The sequence below is a fragment of the Cavia porcellus genome, unplaced genomic scaffold, assembly GCF_034190915.1.
Source record: "Cavia porcellus strain 051 isolate PalLab524CR breed Dunkin Hartley unplaced genomic scaffold, mCavPor4.1 scaffold_25, whole genome shotgun sequence".
Classification (NCBI taxonomy): Eukaryota; Metazoa; Chordata; class Mammalia; order Rodentia; family Caviidae; genus Cavia; species Cavia porcellus.
In genome coordinates this window covers 45,181,090-45,202,968 of record NW_026947508.1, presented here as the reverse complement: position 1 = coordinate 45,202,968, position 21,879 = coordinate 45,181,090, and the positions used below count along the sequence as shown (strand labels likewise).

Sequence of the window (21,879 nt, the reverse complement as noted above, 5' to 3'; positions counted from 1 at the left end):
AGTGCTGGGAAATAAGCCAGACTTGCGTTTTATAAAAACGTCGACATGTCACAAGAAATCCTAATGTCCCCTGAGGTCTTAAACTCCAGGGACTAGAACATGTGAAATATTCCTACTCTTGGCGAAATGGAAGAAAAGCAGTTTTTAAGCGAAACATAAAAGAAGTCTTGAGAAGTGCTTTCTAGAAGATAGCTTTTGTTGTTGAAGTTCTCTCAATTTAGATGGGTTTGGTTTTAGAAGGTGATGTTATCAGGAGGATCCAAGCATAAAGGAATACGTTATGTCCTCAATTATTGATTTCAATAGTTAGACACCAATTCTCTGAACTTTTAAATTCCTCTTTTAGCGATGGAGAATTAACTGTTGGTTTCTATATTTTTATGCTTAAAAATATTCAACATGGTCGCAGTAGTCAAAATGAAACCAAGCCAAAAAAAAAAAAAAAAAATACAAGTGGTGTAATTAGAACCAGCTCCTGGCAAGTATATCCTCAAGCAACATCTGTACCCAACTCCCTGAAGAAAACTAGGAGTATTAACAAAACACCAGAAACATCTGGATTATCAGCAACAGATTGCCTCTTAGGCAGAGGGAGAGCAATAGCTGGGAAGAATCTGAGGATGTTTTCTCCAGCTGAATTGTAAAGAAAAAAAATTCAGAGCTCTTTTCTGAGGTAATTAAAGCTGAGTTGTGAATTAAGAACCACAACACAGGAATTAAATCCTCTTTTTAAAAATATATTTAGACATTTCAAATAGAACATTTAGGATTCCATTTATACTAATAATTTACTTTTGATTATTCTGAGAACTATGTAATTTTTTTTAGTACACGTGGAAAGTATGATCATGTAGTAGCACTATTGGCTCATAAGTAATAATAGACATTAGTCCTATTTATTTATTTGGAGACAGGGTCTTGCTATGTTGTTCAGCCTGGCCTTGAACTCACATTGTAGCCTAGAACTCATGGCAGTCCTCCTGTCTCAGCCTCCCAAGTGCTGAAACTGCAGGCTTGTGCTATCACACCTAGCAAACAGAAATTGTTTTCTAGCACTTATTATGGTTTGTTGTTTATAGCAAATATTGAGAAGTCAAATTGTACTTTTTAGGTAGAGAACAGGATAGATGCACACAATTGTAATCAGGAGCCTGAAGTAGGAGGATCACCACGAGTTCGAGGCCAGCCTGGGCTACATAATGAGTTCAAGGTCAGTCTGAATACATACTGAGACCCTGTCTCAACCACCCATAAGTGTGTATGTGTTATAATTGTCACAAAATACTTTGTAATGAACAACTGAGTAAATACAGTATATAGTCATATGGTGAAACATGGTTACCGGTCTGAGGCACTAATGATCTTAGGCACTGAAAAAATTTGATGTTTTACTTCCTGGCTTCACATGTAAATGAATATGAAAAACGCAAAATCCAAAAATAAAAGCAAAAAGTCCAATGAAGTTTTGTTTTTTCCATGATGATTACTTTACACTTGTTAGACTGCTTTTGCTGAAATATGAAGATCTTTAGGGAAGTTTTTTTTAAAAAATTCTAGTTTTGCTGGTGCTTGCTCTGTTATGCTATTGTATAAACTAGAACTGGCAGCACAAGAGGCTACCAGAGTCTTGTTCAGAGTATAAGTGAGCTTTATCCTGCACCTTCGATGTCAATATCATATTTATTGTTAGTTCACTGAGGTAGACTTCAGAGTTGTTTGTCCTCAATAACGTTATATTCTAATGTGTACATGAAAGATTCAAAGTTAAGTACAAGACTCTTACATTGATAGTGGTGGTTTCTCATTTAACATCACAGTGGTGTGTCCCTCAAATTCTGAAAGACAGCCTTTACAGTTGGATATTGAGTACTAACAGTCTGGGAAGTATGTCATGTTGAATGTTATTGTACTGTATTTTTAATGTAACAGTGTAGATCTTGTAGACACATGAATGTCTATACTCATCTTAAATGCAAATAAACTGGCTCATAAAAAACCTCTGTTTTCAGTTAAAAATCATTTTAAAGGATTTACAGAATATGATTTAGTCAAATTATTTTATGTTTTTTCTCCCACTGACTCAATGGATACAGTTTCTAAATGACTTTAGGTAATGTGTGTAAGGTTATTACAATTTATTGACCTGGTCTCAAACTTTCTCTTTACTGTATTTATAGATGAAGAAAGGTGGGAAACAGACTGACACCCTCAAGGGGCCTTTTCATTATACTCATGACTTTGGCATTTTACTTCTGAAATTTAACAGGATTTATCATATAGCTGCTCACAAAACTTATAGAAATATTTTTGTAAAGTAAGAAAAATGCCTAGTAAAACTTAAACATAATAGTAACAGTTAATATTTACGTATTGTTACATGGTTATAAAGTAATACATATACTATTTAATCTTTGCAACCCTGTGAGGTAAATGTGACACAATGTTTTTCAGATGAAGGAATTAGGGCTGGTAGAGATTGTGATTTAAAGTTATCAGGTAGTGGGCCTAGGATTCAAATTTAGAGCTTCAAATCTTACCCCCTTTTCCATTGTTTAATAATGGGGCCTGGGGATTTAGCTCAGCGGCATAAGCATAAGCGCCTGCCTTGCAAGCAGGCAGTCGTGAGTGTGATCCCTGTACCGATAAAAAGAAAAAAGACAAAAAAAAAAAAAAAAAAAAAAAAAAAGAATTCATGGTCAACCACTAGACTCTTAACCATTAAATCATTAGATGAAATAATGATTACTTAAGTTTGGATCTAGCTCAGTAGCAACATTAGTCATCTCATGAATTTTGTTATAGGCAAGAAGTATTACTTTTTTTTTTTTTTTTTTTTTTTTTTTTTTTTTTTTGCCGTTTTCCTTTTTATCGGCACCAGGGATCGAACTCAGAACTGCCTGCTTGCAAGGCAGGCGCTTATGCCACTGAGCTAAATCCCCAGCCCCTATAGGCAAGAAGTATTACTTTTTAAAAAACATTGATTATCTCAAAGGATCAAATTTAATACTGTCAATAATAAACCATGCTGATTATGAGGCCCTCATATGATGACAACACATCCCTTTGTAGTACTCTTTCTCAAAATCCATAAACTCAGTATAATTCCCAAGATATACTAGAGAAACCCAAGTTGAAGGACATCTGTAGACTTCCTGATTCTTCAAAGGAGTCAATACTGGAAAACTGTAACACATTGGAAGACACTTGAGACACACACTAAATGTAATGTGATGTTTTAGATTGGCCCTTAAAACAGGTGAAGGATATTATTAGTGTAAAAATGCAAATAGAGTTACTAGAATTTAATTGTACATAGCAATGCTAACTTGTTGGTTTTTATAGCTATACTGCTTTTTGTAACATGGTAACATTAGAAGATGAATAAAATGTATATATAGTAGTATTCTGTATTGTCCTTGTACTGTTTTATAAATCCAAAATGTTTTCCAATAAAAACAGAGCGAAATAATTACAATTAAGTCTTACTTATATTTGAAAGAAAGATGAAATAAAAATATCCTTTAAAAGAGTAAGATAGAGCTGGGCATCGTGGCTCATGCCTGTAATCCCAACACTCGGGAGGCTGAGGCAGGAGACCAGCGAATTAGAGACCAGTATAGGCTACAAAGTGAGCTCAAGGCCAGCCTGAACTGCAGAGACAGACCCTGTCTCAAAAAGACAAAAAAAATTAAATAAAAGAGTAAGGTCAAAGAACATGGAGACACCATAAGATCTATATTTGAGTTAGGCTGAGCTCTACAAATTATTGACTACTTATGAGAATAAATACATTAAAACTATTTTTCATAGCTCTTTGTAAAAATAAAGAATTCCTCTACATTTCTATTTTTTTAGTTTGTGATACTTCAGTGAAATTGTTTCAAGGAAGGCATCCTGGAGAGTGAAATGAAGAAAGAAAACCCAGGAGAAAGGAAGGAAGAAGGAAAATGAAGGTTTTCACTTTTATATTTGGTTTTCTTTCCTTTTCTTTGTATTGGATAGTTATCCTGGATAGTGGATATTCAACTGCAAATAATTAGATTTAGGAGAAGCAACAGTTTCTTCAGGAACTGTATACATTTAACAGCACAGAAGGTAACAGTACAGTACGGAGAGGCTCTAGGGCAGTTATGGCAAACCTTTTAGAGCTTTAAATGATATAAAGTCTTCTGTGACACATGTGCCTTAGGTTCTCAACCACTGCCCTAGGGTACTGGAAAGAACATTGTTTTTGACCTAGCTTTAGTCCTGGCTGTGTTCTTTATAGCATAACCTGGGTAGATTTTTACTTTAAGGGCAGTGTTTTATTGTGTAAAGTGGTTGTGAAGATTAAATTAAATGAGAAATAATGTGTATAAGGTACTTATATATATATTAGACACTTAATAAAAGTAATAGAATCAAAATTATTAACTATTATACTCTGGTCCCAAGACTTTCCATGCATGAACTATTGTGAATATAAGAGCATATGAAATGAAATGGTTTATAATATATAGGAACTCAACCTTTGTGGGGAGAGAAAGCATGCAGATGAAACAATGAAAAAGGTTACAGACTTTATCATATCATTAAATTATGTTGTAAAAATAGTAAAAGCCATGTTAGAATTATTTCTGTGGCTTAAGAATTATGAAAGTGGGGAGGTCCCAAGAAAAGTATTTCAGAACTGGCATAAAGAATAGCAACAACTGATATGGTAGGAGAGTTTTAAGGATTATGATGAGTTTTCCACAACATTCAAAATCATTCTATAAGTTTTTCTTTTTTTTTGAGACAGGATGTCACTCTGTAATTCAGACTGGACTTAAACACACAATGTAACCCAGACTGGCCTGGAACTTACTGCACTCCTGCTTGCCCCAGCCTCCCAAGCGCTGGGATTACAGATGTGCACCACCATACCTGGCTTAGTCCCATTTTAGTGACAAAGAAATAAAGGTTTTGTAAGAGTCTGTGTTAGATCTCAAATACAGGAATCTTGAATATAAAATATATGTTGGTTTTGTAAAGATATTTTCTATTTTTCATGTATTTTCATAATTGTTCTCTCATTGACTACCTGAAGTACTCCTGTCAGAGCAGAAGTGAGAAAGATTTAAGTGACTCATCCAAGTTCCAATAGGCAACCATTTGGGAAATCAGTACTAAAAATCATATGCATGAATGTCTTAGGACATTATTTCCCTCTTTTTACATCATAACATAGGTTTAACTTCTAGATAGAAAGAGAGGAGGGACAAAAGGAGCAGCAGAGAATTTGTTAACGGGTTCTGACGTATCCATACAAATCACTCAGTGAAAATCACCAACTTTTCAGGGCTGCATTAACCCTGGCCATGTAACTAGAAACAATTATTCACCTGCCTTGCACTGAGGAATGATTCATACTAATGAGGCAACTGAATTGCTTCACTTACATTGTTGGTACTGTGTATCACCTCATGATTCATGTTTGTGCTGAATCTTGGAATTTCTTCCTTTGGGATGGCATTTAAACAAGACACTGATGCATGTGACTAGAGATGGTTCTGTTGATTTATTTAGATAATTCTGTACTAAACCATTATCACATAAACATTATAGGCCATTTTTGTTTAAGACACACAGAATAAATGTATATACATGTTTTGTGTATATGTATGTGTGCTGGAGATTTCACCAAGGGCTGCATAAGTGCTTGGCAAGTGCTCTATTACTGAGTAAATCTAGCCTACTTCTTACATAGCGCAACTGAATATTTTATTAAGATTTTCTTAGGCCTCAATTCTCTGCGGTGATTTCATTAGTTCCTCTTTTAGCTCTCATGAATGAAATCAGCAATCTTACTTTACAGGAAAGAATGTAAATGCCTTATTACAGTCCAGACTGGTTTTCTTTTTCTTTGGTATCAGGAATTGAACTCAGGATCTCACGATTGCCAGGCAGGCGCTGTGTCGCTGAAGTATTATCCACCCCCCTCCACCACCGGTCTCAGACCAATATTTTCTTAAGTCAGGGTTCAACATATTTTGATGTTACTCTTCCTCTATCATGTACAGTAATTACAAAAGATTCTTATTGTTTGCAATTTTTTGACAGTTTTTGGTAGAGGCTGTCAATTTCTGACCCTAAGTTGAAACTTTCAGTAACTGACAAGTATATTAATTCATAAAGGTTTTTAAAATAAACTCGTTTTCCCCAATTATAAGATATAAAGTTTCTCCACTTGTTCATTTATTATTGACTTATTTATAGTGATATGGACTGAACCCAGGGATTTTCCACTTGACTGTTATCTCCAGTCCTCTTCACTGTTACTATTTTTTTAAAATTTTGAGAGTATTGGTAAGTTCTCCAGGCGGGAACTGAATTTCTGATCCTCCTGCTTCAGTCTCCCAGAATACTGGGATTACACAGGTGTGAGCCATCCTGTCAGGCAAGCATTTAACTGAACGCTGAGCAACAACCCCAGCTTTTCCTCTACCACTTTTTTTTTTTTTTTTTTTAAGTGTTGAGACAGTTTTACCAAATTGCCCAGACTGGGCTCCAATTTGGTATCCTCCTGCCTCCGCCCCCCTAACTAGCTGGGTTACCCGCTTTGAGGTTCAGATTTTCATCTTTGTTTCTCTTGTGGACTGAGGGAGTCTGGTACCTGTTACTGAGTCTGAGGACGATTCAGATGAAAGAGCTTTGGGATTAGGTGTGATAATGTGTAAGCGTAAATGTTGAGACTACGTATAGAGTTGTATTTCGGTGAAACTTACATTTGCGGAGCACTGTTTGAGAAGGGTAAGAGTGTACGAGTGCGTGGAGCAGGTTTGAGAGCCACGTGAAAGGTAGGAAGGGATCCAGCCTCCCGCTAGGGGAGGCAGCCTCTGTTTCCACACGAACCGGAATAACCTGTTGCGAGACCTCAAACTCCTGCGGTTACAGGTCGGCGTCCCAGCCGCGCGCACAGGAATCCGCCGGCGGTAGTCGCGCGCCCAGCCCTTGACAGGAGGGCAATCACGTGGCAGCCGGAAAGCGCAGCTTTGCGACCTCGATGACAGGCAAAATGTGCGACAGCCCTGGCGCTGGCCAACCAGGGGCGGAGGCAGCAGCTAGGGAGGAAGCGGAGGAGGCGGAGGCGGCCGCGGGGTTCGCCCGTCTGCTCGTTCACCGGCTTTCCCCGCCCCTGCCGCTCTCGCTGCCGCTGAAAGGAGCTGGGGGCGCGCTGTCGCAACCTGCCCTCGGCTTGGCTGGCGGCAGTTGAGACCCGACCTGCCTGTACATCAGCCTTCCTGTCCGGGCGGCCGCGGCGTGGGCTCGCGGGCGCCTGAAGGTTACCGAGTGCATGAGTGCCTAGCGCCTCTCGCGCTGTCCCGCCCGCCGGGTCGTCCGCCCGCCAGTCCGCCGGCTTCCCCGCAAGCTCCTCGGCACCCGGCGGCGGCGGCGGCGGCGGCGGCGGCGGTGGCGGCCGCCACGGCGACAACGGCCGCAGGAGGCGCCGTCTCCCGCCCAGGTGCACGTTTAGCTCCCGGCGCCTCGGAACTCGGCCGCCGCCATGGCGTCCAACATGGACCGCGAGATCATCCTGGCGGATTTTCAGGTGAATTTTCTGGCCTTGTACCCCTCCCACCTCTAACCTCGTGAGTTCCTATGTCAGAAGGGTGGCCTCTTCCAAGCGTTTGTTTGAATACTACAATGATGTGTAGTTTAGGCATTGATACATGTCCGTGTGTGTGATTTATGAGCATGTAATTCATGTGTTACGTTGGTCATATAGGATGTGTTACAAGTTGAATGAGAATTTTTAATAGAGAGCGTTAAGATTTTTGGATTACTTGTGTGAATGTGTTTTCTCTATTATATGGGGAATGTGTACAATTTGGGAATAATAAGTGTGGGGCCATTTAAGTACGGTGTGTTTTGAATTGTTCTCTGAGGAGACCTGGTGTATGGAGTATGGATGTGTTGTTACGGATGTGGTATGTATATTGTGTTAAGAGGAAAGTAAAAAGAATGATGAGGAAGAGATGGTGGGTACCCCGGGCATGGTGGTTCTTTTCAAGGAAGAGTAAGCATTTGACGCTTTGCCTTACTGGAATCTTTGGAGGGTAAGAAGATCAGAAAGAGGCAGATACTGTATATTCCAGTGGAGCTCTATAGTGAACTCACATACTATCCAATTAATATTTGCAGATTTCCCTACCCTACAGACTTGAATGGGTTGACTGGTGGCCTTCCTCTAGGAATATTTTAAAGGATAAGTAAAAGTTATTCCCTTATGAACTCAGTTGTTACAATGGCATGTAAGTATTTTAGGGAGGCCCTTTGAAATTAGAACTGTATGTACCAGGAAGAGTTGGAGTTAGAAGTGATATCCTGCTAACATTACCTTTGCCTTTTGATGTAGAACATATTTTAGTGAGGTATTTTTAAGCATTTTAGCATTAATTTAGAGTCCACTGTCAAGTATAGGGAGACTTCCCTTTCTTGAATCTTGTCATTATTGCACATGGTCTAACAGTACTGTAGGTAGTATATTTGTTTACTGAGTTTTTCTTCTTGTTTTTACAACTTGATGGTCACTTGCAGAATTTGCTCTTTTTGTTAACTCTGTGATATCTGATGGATCTGATACACTTGGAATGTCTGTTTATCTATATTTTAATTTGTTGAACATAGGAGGGTTCTTAAAAGTTGACTCCCAAGTTGTACATTTAGGAATGACTTAAGATCTTTGCCTGTCTAAATCTTTAAGCATCTTTTTTATTTTTATAAAATGTATGTTAAAGTATAATTTCTTAAGTCAGGCATGGTGGCACACACCTGTAATTCCAGCACTCTGGAGGTTGAGGCTGGAGGATATCCTTCGGTTCATGGCCATCCTGGGTTCCATTGTGAGTTCACTGTGTTGGGAGACCTGGTTCCCTGCCCCCAATATATACGGTCAGTACCAATTTTATTACACTAGATTTAAGTTGTTACTGAAACTTAATGTATTAGAATCTGTTTTATGAAGTAGTGGGTCTTAGGCATGGTATTTTCATACATTGTATTAGGCCCTACCCCCATTCTCCAGTGTAATCTTTTATCTAATGTAGAATACATCTTGTAAAAAAAGACTTTGTATTTCCTTTTTTTTTTTTTTTTTTCTGTCCTTTTGAGACAGGGTCTTGTTATGTGGTTCAGGCTGGCCTTGGGTTCACTTTGTATCCTAGGCTGGTCTCGAACGTGCAAGGATATCCTTGCCTCAGCCTCTTGCGTTCTGGGATTATAGGAATGCACTCCCACTCCTGGCTAAGACTTTGTATTTCTAGGTGTAGTTTTATCCTGTTATTAAAATTATATTCTGATGGGCAAGACTTTTGGACAACAGCTGTAAGTAGAGTTAACCTCATTAGTTGATTTAGTTAAAATTAATGTTGTAACTTTGTTTTAATTTCACCAAACTTTTTTCCTTAATAACTTGTAGCTGCTTTCTAACTTATTATTTGTGACAGTCATTAAAACAGAATATTTAGTATTCAGAGGTAGGGTTAATATTTCCTGATAAGCACCAGGAATTTTTATTTGGAAACCAAAGTAATTATTTGAATCATTTTAATATACATTTTAATTAATTAAGTTTACTGAAGATTGAACCCAGATTGAACCCAGGATTGAGCACTACATCCCCAGTCCTTTTAATTTTTTTATTAGTTTTTACTTTTCTGTTTTACTTTTTAATACTTTTTAAAATTGTTACTGTGATCAAACTCATGACCTTGTGCTTACCAAGCAAGTGCTTGAACTGCTGAGCTAAATCCCTGACTTTTATTTTTCTTTATTAAGTTTATCATTGTTTGTTTGTTTATTTATTTACTTAATTTTTGGTCTTTTTTTTGACAACGGTCTTGCTGTGCAGTTCAGGCTGGCTTTCAACTCACCCTAACCCAAAGTCACCTTGAACTCACAGTAATCCTCTTGCTTCAGTCTCCAAAATTCTGGTATTATAGGTGTGTGCTACCATACCTGGCAATTTTTTATTTTGAGAGAGTCTTGCTAAACTGCTAAATTGACTGGGCTGTGCTAGAACTTGTGCTTTTTCTCTTATTATCTCAGAGTGTTGGGAACATAGGTGTGTGCCAGTATGCTTGACTACATGTATAAATTCTAATAAAATTTTTCTTTTACTTGAATGACATTAGGGTGGTCTTTTAGGCCAGTGACAATGTTGTCCACAATTGCTTATAAATGGAAAATAAAAACTAATGGCATTTGCTCTAAATAGTTGCTTACTAATTGGTGAGAGTTGATTTTATATTGTTAACTAGGTAAGAAAGTATTGATGAATAAAAGTTATTTAGAAAACTGTACATATTTTAAGCACATTAACCTTGTTGTTTAGGAACCTGTAATTGTCTTTTTTTGTTTTTATTGGTACCAGGGATTGAACTCATGACTGCCTGCTTGCAAGGCAGGCACTTATGCCGCTGAGCTAAATCCCCAGCTCCAAACCTGTAATTGTCTTACAAATGAAGGTACCAGATCAGTTTATTTTCATAGTCTTAGTTTAAAATCGATTATTATTTTTTCATATTCTCAGATTTTTAGGATTAACTAAGCATTTATCTAGTTTAAGGGAAATGAGAAATTTATTTTAAAGATAATACCACAAGCTTTGTCATGAACATTCTTGGATGGCACTGGTTTCTTCTACAACTGGACAAATAATTTTCCTCACACTGATGTGGATATAACATTATATTTGTTATTTATTTATATATTTGTTTACTAAAATTATATTTTCTTATATGATTGTGGGAATCAGTGACAGTTTTGAGAACTCTGTGTCTTTGTAAAAGGACATAATTTTAGACTTTGATGAGATTTAAAGGTAAATGTCAGATTTTGTTCATTGCTACATAATAGACCCTAGTAATATAATGTTTAAGTATGGAAAAGCTTTTAAGAAAGGATTTTGAATTCTTTTGAGTTTATATCTATTTTACCTCAACAAATACGACTTCCGTTGAAATCAGTGGAAAAGTCATGAGTGGATTGAAGATTGTAGCTCATACTTAATGAGATAGAATTGGGATTGTAGGTAGATGAACTTGCTTTGTAGGGACTACAAAACTATTCTGTTCCAAATTGTCCTCATTTAAAAAACTTATTTATGGTAGAATACATAGACTTAAACATTTGCCATTTAAGGGTACAGTTCAGTGGCATTGATTACCTTCATACTACTGTGCAACCATCACTGCATTCTATCTTATGAAACTGTAGCTGTATTTGTTAAACAATGACTCCTAATCCTCCTTTTCCGTGACCCATGGCAACCACCAGTTTTTTGTCTTATGATTTTGATTGTTCTAGGTGTCACGTATAAGTAGAATCATGCAGTATTTCTGCTTTTGTGATGACTTACTTCACTTAGTGTAAGGTCACCATTCATGTTGTAATGTGTCAGAGTTTTATTTTATTTTTTTTATAGCCAAATACTGTCCTTTTGTTTGTATATATCAGATTTTGTGTATTGATTCATCTTTGATTAACATCTAGGCTGTTTACATCTTTTGGTTATTGTGAATGATGCTGTTGTAAACATTGTTGTATCAATATGTTTGAGTCCTTGCTTTGCATTTCTTTCCTTGTATAGCCTTTTTTTTTTTGTCTTTTTCATTTTTATCGGTACCAGGGATTGAACTCACCACTGCCTGCTTACAAGGCAGGCGCTTATGCCGCCGAGCTAAATCCCCAGCCCGCTTTGGGAGTATAGCCAGAAGTAAAATTGCTGGATCACACAGTGATCTTACTTGTAGATTTTTGAGGAACTGTCCTACATTTTTCTCTTTCTTTTTTTTTTTTTTTTTGGTACTGGGAATTGAACTCAGGACCTTGTGCTTGCTAGGTGGGTATTGTATGGTTGAGACATATCCCCAGCCCCACTTTTCTATAGTGGCTGCACCACCAAAATTTTGAGTAGAGACAGTGTCAATGTAACAAGAGATGCATTCCAAATTTTGTTCTTTTAGTAATTGTAGAATTCTTTTTTTTTTTTTTTTTTGGTACCAGAGATTGAAATCATCTCACACTTAACAGGCAAGAGCTTGAACCCCTGAGCTAAATCCCTGGCCCAGTAATTGTAGAATTTTTTAACAGCCTCTTTCCTCTTCACAAAAAATAGTTGATCAAACATACTTTCAAGATCTATTTGGTTTGCTTACAGATATAAAAATAGGTATCCAAAACAACTGCAGTTTCTGTCAAATAATCTTGGTAATATTAATTACCTCATACTTTGTTTGGGTGGACCAAAAAAAAAAAAAAAAAAAAAAAAAACTAAAACAAAATAATCCCCTCCAAAAAGAGTTTCCATCCACACTCCTTTAACCTTTAAAAAGAATTTCATTATCAGTATGTGTTTGCTGCATTTAATTTTACATTCATCTTAACGGGTAGGTGCATGTACTTAACATATATTAATTCTTTTTATTCCCTTTCTTTCCCCTTGCTGTCACTTTCTCCATCTGAATCCCCTTTTCCATTTACAAAAGATGTATCTCCCTGTTTCTGGTTGCCTATTAATAAACTATTAAACTTCATTCTATATGCCAGAACCTTATTTTCCCAACAAACTACAATCCTAGTTTGTAGTTTGTTGTAAATTATTTTACTTTGAATTTCTCATATAAGAGAAGTTATGTGTTGTTGAAGCTTGTTTGATTTATTTCACTTAACATTATAGTCTTAAAGTACATATATTTTTCTATTAATGACTAATTTATCTTTATGGCACAGTAATACTCCATCATGTTTAAATACTAAATTTTCTTTAACCCTTCATTTGTTGATCTATAGGGCACTTCTAAGATTTAGGTTAAGAAATGTGGTATTATAAGCATAGGTATGCGTGTATCACTGTAGTATGATGTCTTTAATTCTTTTGGGAAAATACCAAGAAGGGGAATAGCTAGATTGAATGGAGTTTTTAGTTGAGGAATCTCCAGTGTAATTTTCAGAATGGCTGAATTAGTTTACATTTCCACCAACAATGTAGAAGTGCTCCAAAACCAGCCTCACCAGTGGGTGTTTTTTTTTTTTTTGATGATAACCATTCTTTCCTGGTGTAAGATTAAATGTTATGTTTTAATTTGCATTTTGCTGATGGCCAAAGATGTTGAGCATTTTTTTCAGGTATCTTTTGGCTATTTTTACACTTCTGAAAAATGTGTATTCATTTTAGTTGTCCAGTTTTGGGTCATTTATTTTGGTGGACATGATCTGTTTTGAGTTCTGTATAGATTCAAGATATTGGATCCCTTTCGTCTTTTGATTGTTGTCATGTTAATTTCCTTTTTCTCTAAGAAAATTTTGTAAAAATTTTCTTTGGGAACCAAAAAGGTGATGTTAATTGTTTAGTCTCACAGATTGGTCTCTTATGTTTAATTGCTTTTGTTTCTCTATTGCTAATAATACAGAAGGAGATCCTAGCTGTACTCAAGTGTTCACTGGTAATACTTTATCTCAGACTTTCTTAGAAACAAAACATTACCTACTTAATTAAAAAGTATTTTTTCTGAATTTAATTTCAGTTGTCATAGATCAGTCCCTTAATTTGTTGTTGAGTTTTTCATATATATATATATATATATTTTTAATTTTTGCAGTGCTGGACATTGAACTTCTGGCCTTGTACATATTAGGCAAGTGATAATACCACTGAGTTATACCCCCAGCCTTGGCATTGATGTTGATGTTACTTTTATTTATTTATTTATTTATTCTTACCATACAGTTGTGCCTTTGTTTTTCTTTTTGGTCTTTCTAGCTAGTAATACTTTTGGTGTCTATATTGCAATATGAATTTCCTGATACTGTATTGTTACTATGGACTTTTAAGATTTCATATGCTTCTGAGCTCTTGTGAAACAGTTTTCCATGGCTTTATTGGTAAATCACTTTTAAGTAGTTTCTGTCCTTTTGTGACATTTTCTCCTTCTAAATGAAAGTTTTGAATTGTTCTTTATTACTTTGATACAAAGAGTTATCTTCTAGAAAGAGGATGCTAGAGTGAGAACACAGATATGGTGTCAGTGCCATTGTCTGTGACGATGTGGATTAGGAATCACACTAAGAATTCATGGAACGTATTTCATTGTGAGAGATTATGTTGGTTAGGAGATTGAATACGTGGTCCTATGTTTGAATTATTGAATCATTGTTATTTACTCCTTTTTTTTCTTTGTTTTTTATTTTCTTTATTAGAGGAACTAGTCCTGTTATTTAAATATTAGGATTGTAGTTTGTTGAGAAAATAAGGTTCTGGCATGTAGAATGAAGTTTAATAGTTTATTAATTATTAGTTTATTTAATAGTGATTAAGGGTATGACTGGTTTTAGACCACTGGAATTTATATCACAGTTCTGCCACTTAATGTGATTTTTGTTTTAAATTTTAAAATAAAAAAAAACCTTGATGATACAGAATTTCAAAACAATAGATTAATAATATTATTATTATTGTGTATTTTTATCTTCAAAGTAGTTGCTCAGATCACTTATGTGATTTTTGACTAATCTCAAACCTGTATGCCTCAGTTTCTTTATAGAAAAAATGAGTCAACACGTGGAAAGTGATTAGAACTGGTGTCTGATATAGAAAGTGTTCAGCAAATTCTAGATGTTGTTTTCATTTTTGATATTTTAAGATACGTCTTTTTTTTCCAAGAGAACTTCTGACATCATCTATTTAAGCTTGTTATTTTTCCATTGTAGAAATTGGAGATGAGTTGGTTCAAACTTATGGGTTGGTTTGGAACAAGATTTTGACGAGGAACACTTTAGCGCAAGTATTTTATAGCTAATTTTTCAGGTAGCTTTGTATTCTGAAGGACAGTGGACCTGCCATTCATAAATTTCTCCAGGTGAAGAAGCTTATGTATAAAATAAATTAATAAGAAGGATGTGGTGTGTGTCTGTTGTTCCAGCTACTTGGGAGGCTGGAGTAGGAGTATTGATCACTTGAGTCCATAAATTTGAGACACATCCCTGGTAAACAGTTACACTCTTTCTAATAAATGAATAGTTAGGTAGTTAGATTGTTCCTGGCATGCAGTAGACATACAGGAAGGAAGGAAGGAAGGAAGGAAGGAAGGAAGGAAGGAGGGAGACAGGGAGGGAGGGAAGGAAAGAAAGAAGAAAGGAAGGAAGGAAAGAAAGAAAGAAAGAAAGAAAGAAAGAAAGAAAGAAAGAGAAAGCTGGTATTTTGATCATTCCTAGGCTACCACTTAGTGCCTTATTGCTTTGTTCATAGATAGTTGAAATCCTTGAAACAAAAACAACAGTGTTTGCTGAGCTAGGTTGGGTTGATGCTTATTGTTTGCTTGACTGTTTTTATGGTCTTTGTACATCAGGGATTAGCAGACTGTGTTTTGCAAATTTTCTACATGTTTTAGTAAATAAAAATTTATTGGAATATAGTTACATACAGTTCTTTACCTATTGCCTGTGTTAGCGTTCTTGTTTCCGTGAGGAAGGTAGGCAGTTGAGAACAGATTTTTTATTGCTTATAAACCTGAAATATTTAATATCTTGAGTCTTTATTATAAAAGCTCCCCCGCTCCCCCACAGAACTTTTCCCCCCTAGATTTTAGTGAATTCAAAGTTAAAACATTTGAAGGATTTGTAGGGGGTAGTTGTTAGGACACTGCACTTTAGGTATACTAGCTGTAGCTTTAGTGGTTTGTTTTGACCATGGTTCTCTGAGTAAGACTTCAGGCTTTATTTGCTTCAGCTACTGAATCTGTAGAAAACAGATTTGCCTGAGTTTTGTCTAGATTAAAAGGGACTAGAGCAGATCAAATATAGTTTAGCTACTTACACGGTAGTACTGGGGTTAAGAACATTAACTTAATTTTAATTCAGGTAATTGACTTAGGGTAAGAGTGTACAAATTACTGTAGTCTGATGGTCATACCATCACCTGTTTGGTGTAAAATCATGTTGGAGCACAGTCACTCATGTTTATTTATGTGTTGTCTCCGATCACTTTTATCCCTAATTGAGTAGTTAATGACATGCCTGCAAAGCCTAAAATATTTGCCATGTGTCCCCACCCCCCCCATCCATTTGATTTCAAGCAAAGAAGCAAAAAAGGAGGAGGAGGAGAAGGATAAGAAACTGAAACAAAATTTCAAAGTACGTCAATCAGGGGCAATAATGGTATACACATTGATTGCACATTGTCATCCTCAAATCATTCACCCAGAGCACAAGATATTTCCTTACAGTTGTCCAAACAATACCAGCACAAATATTTCTCTTTATTGAATTCAGAGAAATCAGTAGTATAACTGTCTTAATATTTTTTATATACATATATACATACGCATATACATATATTAATTTTAGCTTCTCATATTAGTGAGACAATATGATGTTCACATAATGTGTATCTTATTTATTTCATTAATGAGTATGATCTCAAGTTGAAAAGTCTCCAGTTTATCCTCCTTTATGGCTGAGTTGTAGTACTCCATTGTATAAAAAATACCACATCTTTTTTAGCCATTCCTTAGTTGATGGGCATTTAGGTTGTTTCCAAGATCTTTGCCATGCATATTTATTTATTTGTCTTTTTGAGACAGGGTCTTGCTATACAGTTCAGGCTGGCCTTGAGCTCACTTTGTAGCCCAGGCTGGTCTTGAACTTGCAGCAATCCTCCTGTCTCAGCCTTCCTAGTGCTGAGATTATAGGAGTGTGCCACCATGCCTGGCTGCCATGTGTTTTTTAAAATTTTATTTTTTTACCAAGAATTGAACTTGGGATCTTGCTCTTGCCAGACAGGTGCTTGTGCTGCTGAATCCCCAGCCCCATTTGCCATGTGTTTTTATATAGGAAGGTTTGCTGATCTAGATCAGTGGTGAGTTTTGTCCCCAAGGGATATTATGCAATGTCTAGAGACATTTTTGGCTGTTACAGCTGGAAAGTGCTGTTGGTATTTAGTGCCTTGAGGCTAAGGATGCTACTAAACATTATAAAATGCACAAGATGTACCCCTACTTGAAGAATTATCTGGTCCTAAATTTTGATAGTGTTGAAAAATCTTGATTTAAGTCGATAATTCTCAAACTTTGCCTTGCATCAGGGTAACTGGGGGCTTGTTAAACTATAGATTGCTGGACTTCAAATCCCAAAGTTTCTGATTCAAAGGATCTGGGATCAGATCTGCAGATTTGGATTTTACCAAATTCCCAGGTTATATTGATATTGCTAATTTTAATGATTGTGCTTGAGAACCACTGATATAGATAATTTTTGGAATTCCATTCATTCCTGTTATTTTTTGATTTTTGTGATCTTAAATACAATTCCATTTTTGTGACTTAGGAAAATGGAATATTTTAGTGTATCCTTGATAGTTAGGCTGTTTCATGAGTCCATGTCTTTGGACTTTTACTTTTTGTGTCTTTGGAAAATTTCTATTCATCTTTCAAAGCCTACCATCTTCCATTAGCTTATAATATTCATACCCTGTGCCCAGTTACATTGAATAGTTTCTTTCTCTGTATCTTGTGCATGTTTCTCTTTTGAGTCATGTTAGATAGTCATCAGTTTACATGGTTTTCCTGCTCTGCCAGCTCTTCATGTGAACAACTGCCTGGTCTTCACTCTGTGTTCCTGCAGCTATCAGAGGAACTCAGTACTCTTCAGTATAGGCTGTTTGTCTAGGTTGTTATGGTACAAACAGGGTAGAATTATAAATTTTTATCTATTTTTATACATTTTCTATTTGTCAACATGATTTTGAATAATAAAATCTGTCACTGAAAGAATAAAAACTCCACTCTCTTACTCTAGAATTGAGGATTATAGCTTCAACATTACCTGTATGTAGAAAAGTCCTAAACACCTTTCTGGTTTAGCTATTCTAGAGAGGCTCAGTTACGTAATATGGCAAGACAACAGGCTTGAGGCCAAGAACCTTGTAAAATTTGAATACAGTTACTAGATTGTGTGTCATTCTCTCTTGATAATGGTTTAACTTTTTCCTTTTGTGTGTGTGTGTGTGTGTGTGTGTGTGTGTGTGTGTGTGTATTGCTGGATTTTTAATCTACAGCATTATGCATGTGAGATGGAAACACTCACCCGTTGAACTGTATCCCCAGACCTGAAACTGTTTTTTTCCCCCCTCTTTTTGAGACAGGGTTTTGCCGTACAGTTCAGGCTGGGCTGGCCTTGAACTTGTCACAACCTCCTGCCTCAGCCTCCTGAGTGCTGGGATTACAGGGATGTACCAACATGCTAGCTTCAAACTGTTTTTTTTTTTTCCTTCCCCCCCCCAAACTGTTTTATAAGGCAGAAATGTAAATTTCAAATCAAAATTGTTCACCATGTTAATCACTAGTCATTCAGTTTAAAGTCATTCTGACAGATAATTTCAAAAAGCAGTCCCTCTTTTATATTTATTTATTATAAAAGAGTAGAATAATTATACCCTCTTTTATATTTATTTGTGGTTATAGAGGAATTGTTGGTATTGGAAGAATGAGATATTATCACGTGGTAAAGGAAGGGGGGAAAGTTTCCAGGTGATGTGTATCTTACTTAATAGCTTTAGACTTAGGTTTGAGTCAATTTTAAAATTTTTTTCTTTTTTCTTTGCAGTTCATCCTGATTCCCAGGATACTTTAATGCTTAGCTATAATAGAAGGGTATTAGTGAGAAGAAAGCTTTTTATTTTGTGCCCTGCTGATTCTCTGACCTGTTTTTCTCTAGAAGAAAATAGTGGTTAAGCTTGTTTTTTGAAGCCAATTTTAGGTGTATTCTTTGACATCTGGTTAAAGTGAGGTGGAGACACGATTAAGCAGTCATATTTCAAGTTCAGTGGGGGAGGAATAATAACATTAATTTCTTTCTTGGGTTGATTTTTATGTGGTAGATACTGTGTGAGGTGCTTGATATTTAATTTACACAGTGCCCCTGCATTGGGTGGGATATAGTATTCAGTTCTTTATGATTTCTGTGTATCTTTCTTGAGATAGTATCTGTGTCTGGAGTGAAGGGTAGGCATCCTTTCCACTGTAAGATTTGGATTTTCCACACTCTTGAGTTCCTTTTCTGCAGTGCAGTTCACTGCATGTACAAGTGTCTGTTGACCCACTTTGTGGCATCCTTTGGGAAATCAGGTTGTAGAAGCAATACAAGAAAATGCTGATATTTAGAATACTGGTAATTGCTGTGAATCATTGTTTCTAACCTGGGAGTCAGTGTCTTCTGCCAGCACCTATGACACAGGCAGACTAAATTGTTAGCTTTCAAATAAGGTAAATCTCACATCCTTCTTGGTTTTTAAGGGGTTTGGCACCAAGGATCAAACACTGAGACATGGACTTTTGGAGGAAAGATAAGAGTCTCATAGCATGATTAATAGAATTTGGGGAAGCCTGTGGGAATTGGTAGAAACATGTTGACCAAATTGTTAAATGATTTTCTTCTTTATTGCCTGGTAATGAGGTGATAGTGGGAAGGTAGTTATAGACAGAATTCCAGGAACCAGGTTCAAAGATAGTTGCCTGAATTTTCTTTTGGTTATTGCTAAGTCTTTTGAATAGATGAGGTTTTTTTAAAACCTCAACCTCAGATTCTCCCCAGTGTAGCAACTGAGATGGTCCTGGGTAAGACAACTGTTACAAATATGTGTAATACCTATACTTTTGAATGAAAGAAGTTTGCAATTTCTGTGGACCGAAAGGAAACATATTAGAACTTTTGTTTGTCTAAGAGATGAGTGCATAATTTTTTATGTTACAGCCTTCTTTGGAAGAAACTTTGTTCCCTATTTCATTGTCAGAAGCAAAGCGTTTGACTCAGTTTAGGGTTTTCACTTCACAGAAAGTTTCCCTGAAACCTAGGCTTGATTCATTGATGGTGCAGCTGAGTTGAAAGCTCACTGTGCCTGTTCAGCTTCTGGGTATATTCAGCCTCTGCATCAGCTCTGCAGACCAACTGGTAATAGATGTGATTGCTTTATTCTTGAAGCAGAACTCAAGGCTGTTAAGGTTTGGGCAGTGTTCTTGGTGAAACTTGTTATATTTCTACAGATAGGTATAGTAATAAGGCTACGATAAGCACTCAGGTGTGTTTGGCTGCAAAATAGGGTCTTTGATCTTTTCTAATTATGTATCTCAAATGGGAATGATAGGCAGTACTCAAAGTTACACAGTAAACCAGGGATGGTGATACAAACCTGTAGCCCTGGCTACTTGGAAAGCTGAGACATGAGGCTTACTTGAGCCCAGAAATTCGAGACCAGGCTGGATAATACAGCAAGACCTGATCTCACAAACAGACTTACCATACAGATGTGAATGTCTTCTCGCAACACTGATTTTTATTAGCATAATTGAAAAAAGTACATAGTTTCTTAAAATAATTATTATGAAGCATACATAAAATTTACATGAATTTTAAATAGAAAATGAGATTTCTAAAGGATTGTAAAATAGATGTGGTTTGTTTCTCTTTGGGTCATCTATATTCTTCTAATGGTGCAACATGTTTTCTTTCTTGTAATAATTACAGTAGTGGGAAAATTTATTATTTTTTATTAAAATAAATTTTTTTTTTTTTGTCTTTTTGATTCAGGTTTCACAGTGCCCTTCAGGCTGGCCTTGAACTTGCTTTTTAGCCAGGCTGGCTTTGAACTCACAGTGATTCTCTTTTTTGCCTCAGCTTCCTGAGTACTGGGATTACAGGCGTGTGCCACCATGCCAGGCAGGAAAATTTAAAAAGCGCTGCAGTTTATTGTGTTGTCCTTTATACAGTAAATCAACAGGGGTTAAAGATGAGGGGAGAGGAATGGTGAAAAAAGAATTAAGATATATTACGTATAGGTACAAACTCACTGTGATGAATGTGATCATGATGTATGGCAAATATGTACTAACAAAAAATACATAAATAAAGAAACAAAACTGAATCCAGGTTTTTTTTTTTTTTAATGCTGTTTTTGTAGCTTTTTGGAATGGAAAAAGAACAGTAAAGCTTTTCTGATGTTCCTGGGTTTTCTGATGAAGTTAATAGTGGAGTCAGAGGAAAATAATCAAATAAGCAAGCAAACAAGCAAGCAGGAGTTTGTTGACAGCTTATCTTAAAGTGGTAGCTACTGAGAAGTCTTAGTACTTCAACATTTGATGACTTTCTTACTGTATTTTGTGTCATTTTACATTTATCAGTAACTAGTTGTGGTAGTATAAATACGTTTTAATGCTAAGGATTTGCCCCTTGTTTTTCTGTCAGTTTTGGGTATATTCTCCTTGACCCTTGTCTGTCATCAATGATAAGCTCTTTGGGTTGCCACTTGGAAACTAAAGATTGGCAGATTAAAGAACTCTCTTTAAACTTCTGAACTATAGGAGAACAAAACATAGCTGATGCTGGATCATCTGGATCACTCATGTAGATATCTACAATAGGGTCTATTGTTTGATGAAGCCCACTAGAATATCAAACATTGGATGAGCTTACCTTGCCATTGCTGTCTGTGTTCATCATTGCATCAGATGTGACAGAACATTAACCACCATGAGCTGCACACAAAGTAAAAGACTGTTTCTGGCACACAGAATACCATTACATTCCGGTTTGTGACTCATGCCAAAAGTTTTCCCCTGTGTCATGTGATAAGAGAAACCAATGCATGGGGGGCCCTGCCTGCTCCTAGCAGAATGAATGTACTGGGCCTTAAACATTTTTGGAGCTGTCATTGATCTCTCATTGCTGTTGACACTTTTCTTTAGCTCTGGCCATACCATTCTGGTTTTAGAAACTAATATGTGTTATGCTTTTGATTTTCTGGACCATTTGAGGTCTGGCTGTCATGTATATTAATTTAAAAAACTGCTCAACAGTGAGCTGTAGTCA

General features: G+C 36.3%; 1 protein-coding gene across 3 annotated transcripts in view; it reads left to right on the top strand.

Annotated features, from left to right (window-relative positions):
* Positions 1–3,876: 3,876 nt before the first annotated feature.
* Positions 3,877–21,879, top strand: part of Faf1 (Fas associated factor 1) — a 459,740-nt gene continuing 441,737 nt past the window's right edge. For 2 of the 3 annotated variants that reach the window (XM_063236490.1, XM_063236492.1), the window contains exon 1: positions 7,063–7,570. In XM_063236490.1, the coding sequence (XP_063092560.1) occupies positions 7,526–7,570 (45 nt within the window). In that variant the 5' untranslated portion in view covers positions 7,063–7,525. Of the gene's footprint in view, positions 3,954–7,062; positions 7,571–21,879 lie in introns of those variants that run through there. The other variant, XM_063236491.1, reaches the window with a different exon arrangement.